This window comes from Nycticebus coucang, chromosome 6, assembly GCF_027406575.1.
Source record: "Nycticebus coucang isolate mNycCou1 chromosome 6, mNycCou1.pri, whole genome shotgun sequence".
In the NCBI taxonomy this organism is placed as follows: Eukaryota; Metazoa; Chordata; class Mammalia; order Primates; family Lorisidae; genus Nycticebus; species Nycticebus coucang.
In genome coordinates, this window is record NC_069785.1 from 68,585,571 (window position 1) to 68,603,730 (window position 18,160).

Consider the following 18,160-nt stretch of genomic DNA (forward strand, 5'->3'; position numbering starts at 1 on the left):
TTCCAGACAGTGGAACAGAGAAAATGGAGGTAAGTAAATTAATGGAAAATATAATCGAAAAATTTTCCAGAATGATAGCATAAGATCATGGATTTCTGAACTGAAAAATTCTACAGCGTATACAGCAAAAGAAAATGAAACAAAACCCACATCAAGGAGTATCATGGTAAACTGTTGTATCTCTATGGATAAAAATGATCCCCAAAGTTTTTAGAAAGAGAAAAATAGTTACAAACAGATTTGGGGATCAAAATGTATTAGACTTTTCAACTAGAAGCCAGAAGACAATGGAGCAATGACTAAGAATCCAGAGGAAAGAAATGATGTCTAGCCTAGAATCCTATACCCACTCAACTAACACTCAAGAAAGAGATTAGAAAAAGACATTTTCAGATTTGAACACCCTCAAAAAAAAAAAATAATAATAACCTTCCACCAACACTTTCTCAGGAATGTACTGGAGGATTTTTTTCTATCAAAAAGTGCTACCCGCTGGGTGCAGTGGCTCACACCTGTAATCCTAGCATTCTGGGAGGCCTAGGAGGGTGGATTGCTTGAGCTTATGAGTTCAAGACCAGTCTGAGCAAGAGGGACACCCCGTCTCTAAAAATAGCTGGGGGTTGTGGTGGGCACCTATAGTCCCAGCTACTCAGGAGGCTGAGGCAAGTGAATCACTTGAGCCCAAGAATTTGAGGTTGCTGTGAGCTATGATGCCATAGCACTCTACCCAGGGTGACAAAGTGAAGCTCTGTCTCAAGAAAAAAAAAAAAAATGTTACCCAGAAAAAGAAAGGCATGGGTTCCAAGATCTAGGGAATCCAACAGAAGAGAGAAAGGAATCCCAGGATGGCGGTTAAAGGAAGTCCCAGATGACAACTACGCAGCAGTCTGGGGAGCAAAGAGGCCAACTGGAACAGAAGCATGGAGGCTGATGAGAACGTTGCTCAAAATCAAAAGTGAAAAACTAACAGAGATTTCAGATATGTCTGAACTTATTGAGAGAAGTTTTAGAGTTCTGTCAGAGTTTTAGGGTCATAATACCTATGTGGGCATATTAACAAAAACATTAAAAAATGATTTAACCAGCAGGGCTATAGCTCATGCCTGTAATCCTAGCACTCTGGGAAGCCGAGGTGGGAGGATCCCTTGAGCTGAGGAGGTCAAGACCAGCCTGAGCAACATCCAGACCTCATTTCTACTAAGGACAGAAAAACTAGCTGGGTGTTGTGGTGGACACCTACAGTCCCAGCTACTTGAGAGCTGAGGCAGAAAGATTGTTTAAGCCCAAGGTTTGAGGCTGCAGTGAAGTAGGCTGACACCAGACACCAGGGTACTCTAGCCTGAGCAGCAGAGTGAGACCATCTCAAAAGACAAAAAAATAAAAAGGATTTAACCAAATTAAACACCTGTAGTCCCAGTCCCTCAAGAGGCTAAGATGACAGGATAACTTGAGCCCAGGCGTTCCAGATTGCAGCTGTGCCCTGCTTGTGCCTGTGAATAGCCCTGCACATAGCCTGAGCCACCTAGCAAGACCCCATCTCCAAAAAAGTAAATTTTCAAAATGATTTAATAAAAAATTGTAACATAATTCCATGGGCAGGGTGAGAGAAGAGTTGCTTGAGTTTGCCAGTATGTATATGATAGAGCTGAATCTTACTCTCTGTCAGGAAGTCAACGGACTCAACAAATGGAGACTGTTTGGAAAAGTCTACAATGGAAAAGTCAAGAAATGGCAGTAAAGATGTTATGTAGAAAAGTGGAGGGAAATGCCAGAAGAAACACCTACACTACTTGAAAGTGATGGCTTTCAGGGAGTAGAATTTGCGAGTTAATTTGTCATATCACCCCTGTATTAGCCTTTGGCATAATGTAATTTAAAATTCCACACCTGAATCTTAGGTCTCTATCAAACAGAAATCTGAGCCTGCTCTGGCCTCCCTGCTGCCTCTCTAGCCTTTCATACACCTTATGGAGATCAAGGAGGAGCCCCCGATTAATTAATCAATGAGTTTAACACACAATTATTTTAAGTACCAATAATCACCAACCCCGAGGAAGCTAGTTTATTCGGGAAAATTCTGCCAGATCAGAGTCATCTTTCAAAACCATCCAATTTACCAGTAATGAGTTAAGCAGGAGGCCTTTCAGCCCAGACTTCTCCTCTACACTTAAGTCAGATGTGAGGACCTGACAGGGATCAGAGACAGCAAGGACAGTGACACGTGTTTGTAAGAAAAGTGGCAGGGGTCCCTTCTCCCCCTGGAGGTAGGGGAGGATGCCCTGGGCAAGGCAGGAGCTGCTTTTTCAGCGGACCCCAAGAGCATTAGGGATCTGTGAGGGAGGAGGGGAGTCTCTCTGGCTTCTGTCCAACTCAGTTCTCTATAGTCCTGGGCTGGATATGGATACTCTAATCCTGAAAAAAACACTTTAAGCCAACTTAGGGGGCTGTGCTTATGCTCTGCTCCCCTATCCCCAAGCAGTATGGGGCTCTCCTGCACTTACACACACACACACCCCAGCTGTCCTGAGGTCCTAACAGGTGGCAGGTTCCTATTCTTTTTCGTGCTTCTGAGATACAACCAGGCAGGCCCCTGAGATGGCCAGTAGGCCTGGTGCAAAGAGTGCTTCCTTCCAACATTCTCCAAGGGAATCAGGCACCCTGAGGTGTTTTGGTCAAGTGGGCAAGTGCCTCCTTCAGCCCCTGCTTAGGACTCCCACATTGCAGAACCCAGGGCCCCCGAATCTCTAGGCCTCGCCTCCATCTTGAGCTCCTGGGACTTGCTGCCTGGGGTAGTGGAACACACCCTGACCCAGTCAGAACTTGAGCCCAGCTCCGCCTCTCAGACAGCTGAGCTAGGTTAAGTCATGTAATCATTCTGAGCCTCAGTTCTCTGTCTATAAAGTGGCAGGGGCAACCCCTGTTCTCCCAGGTGGTTATAAAGATTAAGTGAGGTTAGAGATGTGAAGATACAAAGTACAAAGCTTTAAAGAGTGGGCACTTAATAGTAACTGAACCCAGATGCCCCCTGATGAGGTGGCACGGGCCAGGAGCCCAGTACAGTCTGGGGCTGAGAGAGGTGGAAGGGCCATATGATTCATCTGCCACTGCTGGTAGGAAGAGCAGCCCTTTTGGGAGAGGGAGGAGGAGCGAGCAGGTAGGAAGGGGTCAGCTTAAGCAAGGGCTGTCATCTTGAAGTTTCTCTGCTGCTCTTATAAGCTGAATTGTGTCTCCTCAAAATTCACATTAAAGTTTTCAGCCCCAGCCCTTCAGAAAGTGACCATATTTGCAGACAAAGCCTTTACATAGGTAATTGAGATAAAATGAAGTCATATAAGGGGTTCTAATCCAATGTGACTCACATCCTTACAAGAAGAGGGGATGAAGACAGACACACAGAGGGAAGATCAAGTGAAGACACAGGGACAGAAGGCCATCTACAACTCAAGGAGAGAGCCCAGAAGACGTCAACCCAGCCGACACCTTGATCTTGGAGTTCCAGCCTCTGGAACTGTGAGAAAATAGATTCTGTGTTTAAGCCACCTCATCTGGAGCACTTTGTTAGGGCAGGCCCTAACAGACAAACAAACCCGCCCTGTGGTCAACTGAGTGAGTGTCTCCAACTGCAGTGGGATCTCAGGCTATTGCAGCAGCTAGAAAGTTGGATATGGGGTAAGGCAATAGTCCTTCTCCTCTCAGAACTGGTTAGACTAGAGGGTTTTGTCAAAATCTGGCAACCAGCTCTACTTTAAGAGGGCCACAGCTAAGCAGAACATAAAAAAAGAAGGGGCCGAGATGGTGAAAGGTCTGAAGGCCAGACCTATTCTCCTCAACAGACAACTTGGCCTCTGCAGGCATCAGAAGGCATTACTAATGATTGCTATCCTGGGCTGGCATGGGCACCCTCTATGGGCAGGTGGTGTGGGTGCTGTGGAGTGATCCAGATCACCAGCAGAGGAATGGGGCTCCACAAATCATTCTTCTCAAGTGTAAGCATCTGTAATGCTATGACCTCAGCTTCAATAACCTCTTTGGCCTTGCATGATAACTGGTCCTCTTTCCCAGCTCCTCAGCCCCCTTTCTCTTCTGGTCTGGCCCATTTCCCTTGTGTGTGCATGCGCGCGCGCGCGCGCGCACACACACACACACACACACACACACACACACTATATCCAGCCTCCACAGTCAGACTGTGAGCTCCTAAAGGGCTCAGTCATTTCTACTCTCCCCTTCCCATCTGTCGACTTCCCACACTCATCACACTACTCACACCTGGTTTCTCTGCTTTGCAAGGTCTCAGAACCCAGAAAAAAGAGGAGAAATAATTCCTTCTCCAGCTCTCTGCAAAATCCTCTCCTGAAATAGGCTCTGAGAGCCGGACAAGCAGTGGGCCTTCTCAGGGCCTGCTGGCCAGGAATCTCTGAGGAGAGTCCTGGAGGGCCAGAATTCCTGCCAGCTCCTCTCTAGTCCTCCTGGGAAGTGCTTGGTGGGAGTTAGCAATCTTTATCTCTCCGAGTTGGGAAGTGCAGTTGTTGACGCCACATGGGGCCAAAAGGGAAAGTCAGGCTATAGAAATGCTAAGGGGGGGAGCCTTCCCCCCAGTATTCTTTCTCTGGCTCTAGCTTTCCCTGGGAGGAGCCTCAGGCCTGAGCTGCAGATCATTATACTGTGACTCTGCATGCACAAGGTGTATTAATAATTCATACAGATCTGCAAGTTAAATGCTGTCAAAAATAGAAATGCGATTGTCTACAATAAAATTAAAAACATGAAGTCCTCAAATCCAAGGGTTTCTATTGACAGAGTTTCCTGTCATCTGGAAGAAGAAATCTCTCACTGTATTGGGGAGAACAAAAATCCCTCCATGGATTGGCTTCCTCGCTCCCTGTCTTTGACCACCAGCCTCCACAGTCTTTCCAGAAAGGCCTTTACAGGTACAGGACTTGCCTGTCTCCTTGTTCAGCCCAAACCACATCCTGGTCCAACCTCTCTGCCTGCTGCTGGGCCTCTGAGGACCCAGCGCACTGGGTGGGGTGGTGGATTTCTGGAAGCTGGCTGGAGATGAGAGGAACTTCCAGATATTGGTTCAGGCTGGGAGAATTTGGCAGGTGTGGGAGAGGAGGTGGCAACCTTTCTTCCTTTTCAGAATGGACAAGACAGATAGACACCAAGGGCTGGGATGCAGAAGCCAGGAGATCTGGATTCTCGCTCCACCTCACTCCTAACCAGCAGCATGGCCTTGAGCAGGTCACTTGCCCTCTGTGAGCCTCAGATTCCTCATCCCAAAAGGGAAGGTATCGACAGACCATGGTGTTCAAACTTCTTAAAGCTGGACGACCCTGTTTGTATGTGAAATCTTACCTAGAACTTCAAAATAGAAAATAGATTCAAATGGAGAGGTGAGAGTAGGCAGGAGCCAAATTCCTAATTATTAGGCTCCCCATCCTCACCTTACCTCACGATACCGTAGGGTTCTGCAAAACACAAGGAAATCTTATGGTCTAGATCAATTATTTCCGAATGCAAACCTACAGACAGTGCTGGTTGCTTCAGAATCATCTGGGGAGCACATTAAAAATAGAGATTCTCAGGTACCAGAAGGTCTCGGATAGAGTCTGGGAATCTGTATTTAACACCCCATCCCTTGCCCACTCTGGTCTGGATGCTGCTGAACCAAATGATCTCCAAACTTTCCTGCCCTAAGACATTCTGACAAGCCTGCGTCTGTATCCATGATCCCCCTCTTGTCTCACCCTATGACCTCCTCCTTCACAGCCTCCTGAAATATCCTGTTTCTGCTCAGCATCCCTCTGCTCTCTGGATTTGCAAAGCCCCAGACCCCAGGAGAGGTGGCCAGCCATGTCACTGAGCTTCCCCTGAATGGGGAGCATGAGACAGAGGGATGTAGCCTGGGAAAGTCAGCTGCAAACTCACCGCTTCTGAGGGCTTTGGTCCTCAGGGAAGGCACTGATGGGCAGAGCATGTGGGCTGAAAGGAGGCTTGTGGAGAGTCTGTCGCACCCAGGGATGTAAAACAAGCAATCGTAGAGTGCTTCAGAGTTTGCAAGGCACTTTGGGTATGCACAGCCTCACCTGAGCCAGCCAGCAACCACCACAGAGCTGTGCGGGGCAGGGCTCACTGGGGTTATGTCAGTTTTGCGGATGGAGAAGCGGAATAATTGAGGCTTTTTTTGAGGGTCAACTCTGGATCTGAGACCTGAATTTAGGACTGTGAGACTATAAATCCTATTCACGTTTCTCATAATGATTATTCCCAGACAGGAGACCTGGGTTGGTAGAAGCCTGCATCAGAATCACCTGGTGCACTTGTTAAAATAGATTCTGCAGCCGGGCGCAGTGGCTCACCCCTGTAATCCCAGCACTCTGGGAGGCCTAGGAGGGTGGATTGCTTGAGCTCAGGAGTTTGAGACCAGCCTGAGCAAGAGCAAGACCCTGTCTCTGAAAAATAGCCAGGTATTGTGGTGGGTGCCTGTAGTCCTAGCTACGTGGGAGGCTGAGGCAAGAGGGTCACTTGAACCCAAGAATTTGAAGTTTCTGTGAGTTGTGACACCATAGCACTCTATTGAGGGCAACAAAGTCATACTCTGTCTCAAAAAAAAAAAAAATTACAGATTCTGAGGCCCACAGAATCAGAGTATGTGTGTGAGTGTAGGGGATGAAATTATATAAATTCAGGCAATCTATACCTGCTGTCTCTCCTTCTCCAGCCTTTTCTGTTACATCTTCCCCAGAACCCACGGCAATAATGTGGGTACCTATGCCCAAAGAAAGGGCCCATCTTCTGAGAAGAATTCAGCTCCGTTGCACATGAAGGATCACAGACTCAGAGAGGTTAACTAGTTTGCCTCAGCCCGCATAGCACTTAGATATGGCAGACCTTGATTTAAAGCTGTGTTCCTGGCACCACTGGCAGTGTGTACTGATGCCCTCTGACCATAAATAGGAGGGAGAGTATTCAGGTGGAAATTCAGGAATTCAGCCTTTCAAGGTGTGTGGGAGTCAGGGTAACTCAGACCTCTTACGGTACCCAACCCAGTTCCTGCGGGCCGACCTACCATCCATCCTGGAGGGCAGGCACACTCGCCAGTGATGTGGTGGCAGGTGCCCCCATTCTGGCAGGGGCAGCGCAGCTCACAGTGAGCACCGTGACTCCCTGGAGGGCACAACTCCTCGCAGCTGCATGGAGAAACAGAGACGTTAAACATGGCAGCATTTCAGTTAGGTGGCAGGACCCCAGTGCTGCCTGTCCCGATGCTCCAGGGCTCCCTAGGAATTGGTGAGTTCACAGCCCGTGTGAACTGCACCAGGTGTAACACCAGCTAAGATGCAGTGCTGCCCTCTGCCAGGAAGGGGAAGCAGGGCTGTTTTAATACACTGGAATGTAGTGAGCTTGGATCAATACTTGTGGGATGACTTGAATGTTATTTGTGTAAAAAAGAGTATTTTTCCTGGGTGTGTGGGTGTAGGGGGACGCTGAGGAAGTCTCTTGTAAGAGGAAGACACCTGACCTGGGCCTTGAAGGTCCAAGTTAATTCCACCAAGAGAATGAAAGAAAGACAATGCCAGACAGAAGGGATAGCGTGAGCAAAGGCACAGAGAAGTGGCCACGGATCCTGCCTTCAGGTATCTGCCTAGCTTCACAGAGAGGGGTGTCTGGAGCATGTCCCTTCCAGGCTCTGGAAGGGACCCAGCAACCAAAACAGGCCCCTGTGCAGGGACTGCTGCTGAGGTGTGGGGGAGGATGTGCATGGAGACTTGACCTTGGGTGTTCCTCCAGCTCACTAGGTCCCGGGAGGTGGCCAGACCGTAGGGCAGGGACCACGTTCAATCAAGGTGATCAGAATCCTTGGTTCCCCCCTGAGGACCTAGGGCTGCTGGAGAGGCTACAGAGCCTGCAACAGGGTTGGAAGGGAACTTCAATATTGCCTCTGAGGAGATCTCAACTAAGCAGCTTTGGAGGTTCCCTGTCAATGTGAGAACTAGAATGAGGGATTGTTTGGGATCTGTGGAGAGAAAATAGGGGAGAGGAGCTGGCACAGAAACCCTCCAAATCTGCATATGGTATCTGCTCTCTCCCTTCCCGATGTCCCAAATGCCTGCAAGGCAAGGCCCCAGGTTGAAAGCAGCAGATGGGTTAGCAGGCGTCCTCAAACTGCGGCCACGGGCCACATGAAGTGGTGTGAATTGTATTTGTTTCCGTTTTGTTTTTTACTTCAAAATAAGATATGTGCAGTGTGAATAGGAATTTGTTCATAGTTTTTTTTTTTTTTTTAAACTACAGTCCGGCCCTCCAACGGTCTGAGGGACGGTGAATTGGACCCCTGTTTAAAAAGTTTGAGGACGCCTGGGTTAAGGTCAGAAGGGAATTGCAAGCTGAAGTTTGCCCCTACCAGGAAGGGCCTCCTGGGAGGAGTTTAATGACCTCTGGTCACGGGGCGCCCACCTGTACACTCTCAGGAACGACCAGTCACCCCTGGGCCTGCATGGCGAGTAACTGAGACCAGACTGGGTGGGGCCCAGGCACTTAAACTTTGCAGGACTTAGGGTCAGACCTCAGGAATTTCACCGCCAGGACTATCTTGACCTTCCCTCCGGCCCGGTCCCTCCCACCGCAAGGAAGGGAGCGCGGCCGCGCAGCGGAGGTGAGGACAGCTGCCCAGGCCTCGCCCCCAGACCCGCCAGCCCTGCCCTCCAGGCCCGCCCCCGCGTTACTCACTAGACCCCGGTGTAACCAGGCGCGCAGAGGCACTCGCCGGTGCGGGGGTCACAGCTGGCGCCGTGGCGGCACTGGCACTGCAGCTGGCAGCCCTTGCCGTGGGTGCCGGGTGCGCACAGCTCCTCGCAGCGCCACCCACGGAAGCCGGCGGCGCACACGCAGGCGCCGGTGATGGGGTTGCACAGGGCGCCGTTCTGGCACTGGCACCGGTTGCTGCAGTGGGGGCCCCAGTGGTCGCTGTCGCAGCCTGCAAGAGAGGGAATCGGTCAGGGCTGAGGGGCCCTGCGGAGGACCGCCCGGAACCGATGCTCACACGGCCTTCCCTTGTCTGCATCGCTCCTCCCTGGATAGGAGGCCGTACGTGGGGTCTGGGTGGAAGCTTTGGCGCCTCATAGCCTGCAAGAGTTCTCCCACCAAGCTGTACAAGCTAAGCAGCTCAGAGGGCTCGTTTCCTCCACGCAGCTAAAGAACGCAAATCTCACAGTCAGGGCCATTCTCTCGAACCAAATGGCTGCCCTCAAAGCCCCAATTCCTGTATTGAAATTCTGGAATAACAAGCCTTTTACCTCCCTCTGTCACTGCTAAACTCCTCCTTGGCTCTATTTTCCACTCGCCCAGGCCCTTTCTTTGCCCTGCACCTCTTCGTGGGGCCTCCCCAGCCCAACACTTCCCTATCTTTTGTCCCCTTCTTTTTCTTCTCCAGCTCATTGGTTTTCTGGCCTCTTTGATCTCACTCCCTAAAAACATTTCCTGTAACTGGCTGCCCCTCCCCTGGCTCCATCTCCCTGTCACCCTTTTCCTCTCTCTCTCATGCTTCTCCCTTTCAGTAATGCCTTCTCCCCTGGTTGCTTCATCTTCAGTTCAATTTCATTATTTTCCAAGCAGCTAGCTTTAGAAGGAGCAGGAAAATGAAATGCTTCCCTGGGAGGTAACAGACAGCCTTCAGGACCTTTACACGTGATTAAATGTTTCAAAGAGTGATAGTTGAGCCAGTCACTCTGCATCTGTGGAAACTGGCTGAATGGCAGAGCCCAGGGTAGTCACCCAGCCTGCTGCCACCTCCCACCCTGACCCTCACTTGGTGCATACAGGACCCAGATGTCCTATACCCTCATTTGTTCCAGTTCTGGGGTGAGAGTGGAGTATGGAATTCAGGCTTGGACAAGCAGAAATAATGTTCTAGGAAAAGTTCAATGGAGAAAAAGATTGCTCCCAGCTAAGAAGAACAGGCAAGGCTTTCTAGAAGAGGTATCCTAAATAGGCTGTGAAAGATGTCTCTCTTGTCTGCCCAGTAAAGTGACCCACCAACCGTCTTGCCGTTAGCACTGAAAATCACACATTATGGGAAATACCTCAGTCACCCTACTGCCTGAAGACATGGGGATGATCAGTTGATCTTTGTGCTCCAGGTTTCTAGGGTTTGGACACTCCAAGAGGACAGGGAGCAGGTGAGTGGGACTGGGAAGGTGTTGTTGGGGCGGGTTCAATATGAGCAAAGATAAGGTGGTGCTGAATTATGGAGTACAAGGTTCTAGTGTGGCCAGTGAGTACATGAGATCTTTGGTTTGGTGGAAGGATCACTCCACCAACCCCATATGTCCATCTACTTGCTGACCAGAGTCAAGTGGTCAATGACATGGAGGCTGCCCATATTCCGTTAGTAGACAGAACCACGAAGGCCTGGACTCCCCATCACCCTATCTTGCTTCATCCTTCTTCATCTGTGCCCCAAATATTCACATGTTTAAACAGTTCTCTCTTTTTTTTTGCCAAGCATATGTGTTTGAATTCTAGGTTAAGTTTAATCTACACATGATGTGATTCCATAATAATAATAATGCCAACCATATTTTAAGTGCTTCCTCAGTGCCAAGCACCATCCTAGAAATGTTACATTTATTACTAAAATTTAATCCTCATAACCACCCTGTGAATTAGGTTTGAGTGTTTCTCCCATTTTACAGATGGTGAAATAAAGGGTCACCATTAAGTGATCGCCCAAAGTTACAGCAATGGCAGGCCCAGGTCTTCTGTTACAGCTCTCTCCACTGGTGGTAAATGGGATGCTTTCTGGAGGATGATTCTAAGGAATGACACTTAGAGGTGGCATTGAGGACAAGGTGGTAACTGCAAAGCAAAGATCAGGTATACAGCAGACTGGCCACTTCATCTCTGCTCATCACTGTGAACAACCTCAGGATCCAGAATAAAAGATTCCCTTCACTAGTTGGGGTCACAGTTACTGCCCTAAGACCTTGGCTCTGTATGAAACTGCCAGAATCCAAAGCCAGTTTGTCCTTGGTGCATCCCACGGCATATAGTTATGCTTTACTTATCAGGCGACTTCCATTCTTTCTGGCACAGCCAAAACCCAGCAGAAAGCAAAAGGAGGCCTGTGATAAGGAAGGCAGAATAGTCATAAAGCCCACCTGTAAAGAATGGATGCTTTCATTCTTCCACGTGTCCATTCAACAAACATTTACCAAGCACCCTCTAGTGCTAGAAAGTGTCCTGTTTAATGTCTAGTCCAGTAGTGGCAAAACACCTGAAGTAGCATTCATGGTACACCAAGAAAGTGCTATTATATAATAAGTGTGGTTCAGGACATTGTAGAAGCACATGTAAACACAATTCTATGAAGCCCGGCACTCTGGTTGCTCATAGATTAGTGGCACGTGTGTGTGTGTGAGTGTGTATACATACATTTATATGTTTGTGTCTGCAAGTTTTGTGGGGCTCCTGAAAATATGTGGCGAGAGCTCCGTGTCATAGTAGTAAACCATGGAAATAGATAGAAAACATCTGTTGACTAAAAAAAGGCAAAGCAACTTGAAGCCATTAATATAAGGGCAAATAGCCCCTGGTATCCAAATTGACAGGAAGAGGTTACATTCAATTTAGAATATTTTGATTAAGGAAGCAGAGAAGTGTGTAATTCATTCCAGAGAAATTTCTCCCCAGAGTGATTAAATGAAAAAAATGTTAGGGTTCACAGGGATAAGCTTCAGTTATCTAGAAAATTCACTTTAAAACACCTCATTCCCCAGCAGTGACAGAGAAATGAGGCAGGCTGCAGTGAGTCAATTATCTACTCTGCTGAAGGTGACTAAAAACCGTTGTCATTACAATAACAAGAGGACTTTGCATTCTTTCACAGATAGTTGCAAACTCTTTCCAATTTGGCCCAGAATGTTGCTCCCTCACACATTTTTTTTTTTTTCTGTCAGACTCCCTTCCTAGTTATATTTGGCTTTGGCTCATTGTTTAAAGTGGATATCTCTTCTCTGGGCAGCCAGAGAAGCCTAGTGAGGGCTTGAGGAACACCCAGCAGTGTGTGGCTTGCTTGTTCTGTTCCTTTAAGCTGGGTGACTCACCCTCCTTCCCTGCTCAACTTTTTGGCTGTTGGGGTCCAGGCCTAGTGTGCTCCTAGGTCCCATAAGGGGCTTCACCACTCTCTTTGCCACCAACAGGCTTTTATTATTTATTTTATTTTATCTTTTTTTTTGTGAGAGTCTCACTCTGTTGCCCCCAGCTGGAGTTCCATGCCATCAGCCAGGAACAACCTCAAATTCCTGGGCCTAAGCAATCCTCTTGCTTTGGCCTCCCGAGTAGCTGGGACTATAGGCATGTCTCACCACACCCAGCTAGTTTCTCTATTTTTAGTAGAGACAGGGTCTTACTCTTGCTCAAGCTGGTCTCAAACTCCTGAGTTCAAGGGTTCTTCCTGCCTTGACTTTCCAGAGTGCTAGGATTACAGGCGCGAGCCAGCATGCCTGACCACCAACAGACTTTTAAATTCATAGCTCCAGTTGACTGAGCATTTACTATGTGCCAGGCCATGAGATAAAGGTGCAAAGTGGATTTTCTTATTTAATTCTCAACACAACCCACTTACAGCAGGTGCTGTTATTATCCCCATTTTGCAGATAAGGAGGCAGAGGTCCAAAGAGGTTAAATAACTTGTTCAAGATCACACAGCCAGGAAGTGCCTGGGAGTCTGAGCTGTTGTCCTCCTGAGTGGGGCCTGGTATTGATGGAAAGGGACATGGATGCTATAAGCCAGCCAGAGTGGTTTTTTTTTTTGAGACAGAGCCTCAAGCTGTTGCCCTGGATAGAGTGCCATAACATCACAGCTCACAGCAACCTCCAACTTCTGGGCTCAAGTGAGTCTCCTGCCTCTGCCTCCCAAGTAGCTGGGACTACAGGCATACGCCACAATGCCCGGCTATTTTTTGGTTGCAGCCATCATTGTTGTTTGGCGGGCCCTGATTGGATTCGAACCGTCCAGCTCAGGTGTATGGGGCTGGCGCCTTAACGGCTTGAGCCACAGGCGCCGAGCCACCAGCCCTGGTTTAAACAACAACCCTGATAACATACAAAGAGATGAGACAGCAGAGTCTCATTTTCCACAAATGCCTCATTCAGGGATTGGCTTTTGTATGAATGATGTTCCTAGATCTTAGGTTTTCCAGGACAGGCCCTATTTCCCATAATTGTATTATTTTTGGTTAGGATTATTTATTGATTTATTCAGCACTTTTCTATTGTGATAAAAATACATGATATAAAATTTTCCATTTCGATCTTTTTTTTTTAAAACATGGTCTTGTTTTGTTGCCCATGATAGTGTACAATGGTACAATCAGGGACTATAGGCACAGGCCACCATGTTGGGCTAAATTTATTTATTTATTTATTGAGACAGAGTCTTACGACGTCACCCTTGGTAGAGAGCTGTGGCATCACCGCTCACAGCAACTTCAAACTCTTGGGCTCAAGCAATTCTCTTGCCTCAGCCTCCCAAGTAGCTGGGACTACAGGTGCCCTCCACAATGCCCGGTTATTTTTCTATCGCAGTTGTCATTGTTGCTTAGCTGGCCCGGGCTGGGTTCAAACCCACCACCCTCGATGTATGTGGCTGGTGCCGTAACCACTGTGCTACGGGCACTGAGCCAGGCTTTTTTATTTTTTGTAGTGAGTGGGTTTTGCTATATTGCCCAGGCTGGTCTTGAACTCCTGGCCTCAAGCAATCCTCTGGCCTTAGCCTCCCAAAGTGCTGGGATTACAGACGTGAGCCACCACACCTAACCTACTTCTACCCTTTTTACGTGTACAGTTCAGTGGTATTAATGACATTCATAGTGTTGTGCAGCTATCACCACTATTTCCAAATGTTTCCATCACCCCAAAACAGAAACTCTATAACCATTATGCAGTAACTCCCTGCCCCACCTATCCTATCCTAGGAAACTTTAATCTTCTGTCTTTCTGAATTTGCCTCTTTTAGATATTTCATGTGAGTGGAATCAGACAGTATCAGTCTTTGGCGTCTGGCATATCTCACTTGGCCTGGTATCTTCAGGGTTCATCCATGCTGTGTGGAGAGCGTGTCAGAAAGTCACTCCTTTTCATGACTGAATAGTATTCCACCGTATGCCCAGACCACATTTTGTTCATCCATGTGTCTGTTGATGGACACTTGGGTCATTCTCCCTTTTGCTTATTATGAAAAATGCTGCAGTGAACAATGAGATACAAGTATCTTTTTGAGTCCCTGAAGATAATTTATTAAAGAGATAACTAAATATGTTTTTATGATTTATTGACTTTCTTCTACCAGGAGCAATAGTGAGGCTGAGGATTTTTTCTGCCTTTCCATCTGTACTTACAAGTTTAGGAGCCTTGTGTCCAGTCTGTTCCATTAGCCCTGAAGTCTCCCCGGAGTATGGGACAGAGGGGGAGCTGGGATGTGTTCTTGTTATGTGATTGCCCTTTCCCCCAGACACATAGTCCCACCCAGTGTCCAGCCCAGGTGGGCACAGGAAGAGCTGTCAGCCATACTGATGAGGGTGCCTGGTGCCCCTTCTCCCAGCTAGCAAAGAACCCCCTCCCATGGGCTCACAGGGAGTCACCTCCTCAAACAGCAATTCTCAGCCTGGTTGCACATTAGCATGACCCAGAAAGGTCTGAAGAAATACTGGGGCCTTGGCTTTGGCCCTGGCCATTCTGGTTTAATGAGTCTGGGGTGAGGAGATCAAGCATAGGACCTTTGAAAAGCTCCCAGGTAAGAGCTGCCTTCTTCCCATCATCTGTTTTCATTGCTCCTCTCAGGGAGATGGAGAGGAAGATACTGGACCAGTGCTGGGCTAGGAGAGATGGATGGTCCTTCCCATTCCACAGAGAGAAATCCTGAGACTCAGCAAGGATGAGGACTGCCCTGTGAAGTGAAGGTCAAGGAAAGGAAATAGGCCTAGAAGCTGCTGACTAAGTTGTACTATGGCCTGAGTCACAACCCACTCCCTGCAGCAATGGAAAGGTGGGGTATAGTCAGAGTCCCTCCCAGGAAAGATCCGCAGCCCCCTTCTCCCACCTCACACCCCCAGGAGAAGCAGGGGGAGCTGACAGGTCATAGGGTCACTCCTGAGTTTACAAAGTGGCAGGTGCGAGGCAGAGATGGAGCAGAAGCTGCTGGACACAATTCTAGCTGATAAAGAAAGTGACTTTCTAGCGAGCAAGGCCGTTTGTCAACTGACTTGCCCACAGTCAGCTCTCAGAGGCAGAGCCTTTCCACTTTTTCCAGGGCCAAGGAGCAACTCTGAAGGAGCTCTGAAGGGTGAGCCAGAGCCAAGGCTGTGCCCTCTTGGGCAGACTTCTCCCTCTTAGGCCCTCTGTTTTCACATCTGTCAAGTGATAGATTTGGATCAGTGGTTGTCACCTACAGTAGATCACCCTCCCAAGAAGGGTTCTGGAAATTGGAGAGAGGAGATTTAGGCTGTTACAAATAACCAGGCACACTCACGCACAATTTAGAACTGTGCTCTCCAAATGTCAGAGGTGTCTCCATTAAAAGATGCCAGAGGAGGTAAATGCCAGAGTCTCTTCAAGCCCTAATATTGTGTGATTCTATGTCCCCACTTGAGAAACAGACCAGAGGAGACAGAGGTGGAAGGTTATGTTTATGTAAAAGAGAAAAATTTGAAGTAGTTACCCAAGCTGTGAGCTGAGCCATCCCTCAGTTCCCTATCTTTCCACCACTTAGATTGTTAGACTTAAATATTAATAGGCCAAGGTAGATTAAAACCCAAATCTCCTGACGCAGTCCCTAAGCCTAGAAGACTCTGACAGCACAGGATTATAATGATGTATCATTAGCTCTTAGTGATCTATTTATTACACTTGTAACTTAGTCTGTGCGATTCATCTACACTATCTGGACCTCCTGTAAACCTCCCAGGGAAGCTGGGTGGAACCTAGGCTGTGTCTCCAGGTCCCACTGTCTCCCAGGGTGGCAGTGATGGGGCTATAAACGCACGTTCGTGGGAAAAGCCCTAACCCTGAGTGCCTACTAGGCCAGCTGCATTCTCTGTGGGTTATTTCATTTCATTCTCTTACTAATCCTGAGTCTTTTATTCATAGCCTGCCTGGTTCTAAAGAGGAGCTAAATTAAACCATGTGAATGGGATTATTACTCCGTTTCCCAACAAGACTGAGGTTCAGAGACATTAAATAACAATCAGGGTTTCCCAATCTCAGCACTATCAACATTTGGGGGCCAGAAAATCCTCTGTGGTGGGGACTGCCCTGTGCACTGCAGGGCATTCAGGAGCATCCCTGGGTGGAGACTGACTAGATGCCAGTAGCACCTCCCCCCCATCAACGTACGCACAGTTGAGACAACTAAACATGGCTCCAGATACTGACAAACGGGGGCCAAAATCACCTCTGAGTGCAAAAGGTAAAGTTGAGAGGCATACCTTGGCCTTCCTAACTCCGGGAATGCAGGTTGTCTCCTGTACCCCCACATTTACAGGTCAGGAAACTGGGCCAGAGAGGCCCAGGGACTTGCCCATGGCCACACTGCTAACAAACTAGAGAGCCAGATCTGAAACTAACTGGCCTTCTCCACCTAGGGCTCTTTCCACCCCATCCACCAGCTTTTGGGAGGTGAGAGAGTTGTTATCAAACAGCTTTGAGCATCTACTATGTTAGGTGCTCTAAATGGCAGAGGTGTCCCCATTAAAAGACACTAGGTAAATGCCAGAGTCTCTTCAAGACCTAATATTGTGTAATTCTATGTCCTGTTGCTAAATGTTCCCCACTCCAGAAACAGACCAGAGGGAACAGAGGCGGAAGGTTATATTTATGGAAAAGAGAAAAATTTGAAGTAATTACCCAAGTTGTGAGCTGAGCCATCCCTCGGTTCCTTATCTTTCCACCACTTAGATTGTTAGAATTAAATATTAATAGACCAAGGTAGATTAAAACCTACTATGTTAGGGATGAAAAGCCCAGAGTAGGAGAAACAGACAAGCAAAGAAGAGGCGGGCGACAGGCAGGGGCCTGGGCTGCTGCGGGGGGAGAGAGCACCCGGCTGTCAGGTTAGGCCCCCGGACAGCTGGAAGCAGGCAGTGTCTGGGGCTGCAGGGCAGGAGGCGGAACGAAGGCAATGGGTACAACTGAGATGCCCAGAGTGAGGGCAGGGCTGCAGCTCATTATCCCCTCATCTCCATCACCACTGCCTCAGCCGCAGCTCCAGGCCACCAGGTCCATTTCTCCAACCATGCGTCCCATCTCCCCATTGAGTATTGGGAGGGAGCTGGGGACTCAGCAACACGGTTTTATCAGAGCCCAGCATCTCTCTGCTGATGGGTGAGCTGAAACCAGCACTGGGCTCTTGCTTTCAGGTATCTCTGCATCTGCTTGGCATTACCCCATTAGGACTCCATTCCGCAGAGTCTGCAGGAACCCCTATTAAAGTGCACATAATCTGTATTCCTGTAGGGTGTGTGTGGTGCTTCTGTGTGTGTGTGTGTGTATGGGGAGGTCAGTCACATCATGAGGCATTATCAGCCATGGATACCTTAGTTATCTGTTAACATCCAAGGGGCAATTAGCAGATCTGGGAGCCAGATTAGGAAAGGTGTGTGTGTGTTTAGGAGAGAGGTGATGAGAAGGTGTGAAAGTCAAATTTTTCAACTTCAGGGACTTTTTTCTTTTTTAATCAGAGAGTGCTCTGAGTAGAGAATGCCACAATATTTCACGGACAGATAATGGGAAAGAAAACTAGGCGTTAGCTACTTTGCTGGTGTAGGCCTATTCAATTTAAGCCACAACTCCTCAGGAGAGCTATGGCCTTCCCCATTTCACAGAGGTGATGTGTGGTCCGGTGACTCGCCCCCAACCTCACAGTGCTCTCTGGCCTGTTTCTCACATGGTGACCTCTAACAGCACGGCAGAGCGGAGCACTGGAGCTCGTTTATACACATACTGTGCTCTCCTTGTTCAGAAGAGGGTATTGACACCCAGAGAGAGAGGCGACCTGTCCAGGTCACCAGTTAGAGGCAGGAGAGTGGCAAGACCCCAGAACCACTGCCAGGTCACTGGGCTGTGCTGACCAGAGAAGCTGGTGTGGCCTACATGGGTTCCT

At 48.4% G+C, this 18,160-nt stretch overlaps 1 protein-coding gene across 21 annotated transcripts in view; it reads right to left on the bottom strand.

Moving 5' to 3' along the window:
* MEGF11 (multiple EGF like domains 11) overlaps positions 1-18,160 on the bottom strand; it is a 407,430-nt gene that overhangs the window by 81,650 nt on the left and 307,620 nt on the right. For 20 of the 21 annotated variants that reach the window (XR_008380529.1, XR_008380530.1, XR_008380531.1 and 17 more), the window contains 2 exons: positions 8,734-8,980; positions 7,073-7,193 (listed from right to left, as the gene is read on the bottom strand). Coding sequence is in view for 18 of the 21 variants with exons in the window: in XM_053592998.1 (XP_053448973.1) it covers positions 7,073-7,193; positions 8,734-8,980 (368 nt within the window). In the remaining 3 variants the exon portion in view is untranslated. Of the gene's footprint in view, positions 1-7,072; positions 7,194-8,733; positions 8,981-9,299; positions 9,515-18,160 lie in introns of those variants that run through there. The other variant, XM_053593006.1, reaches the window with a different exon arrangement.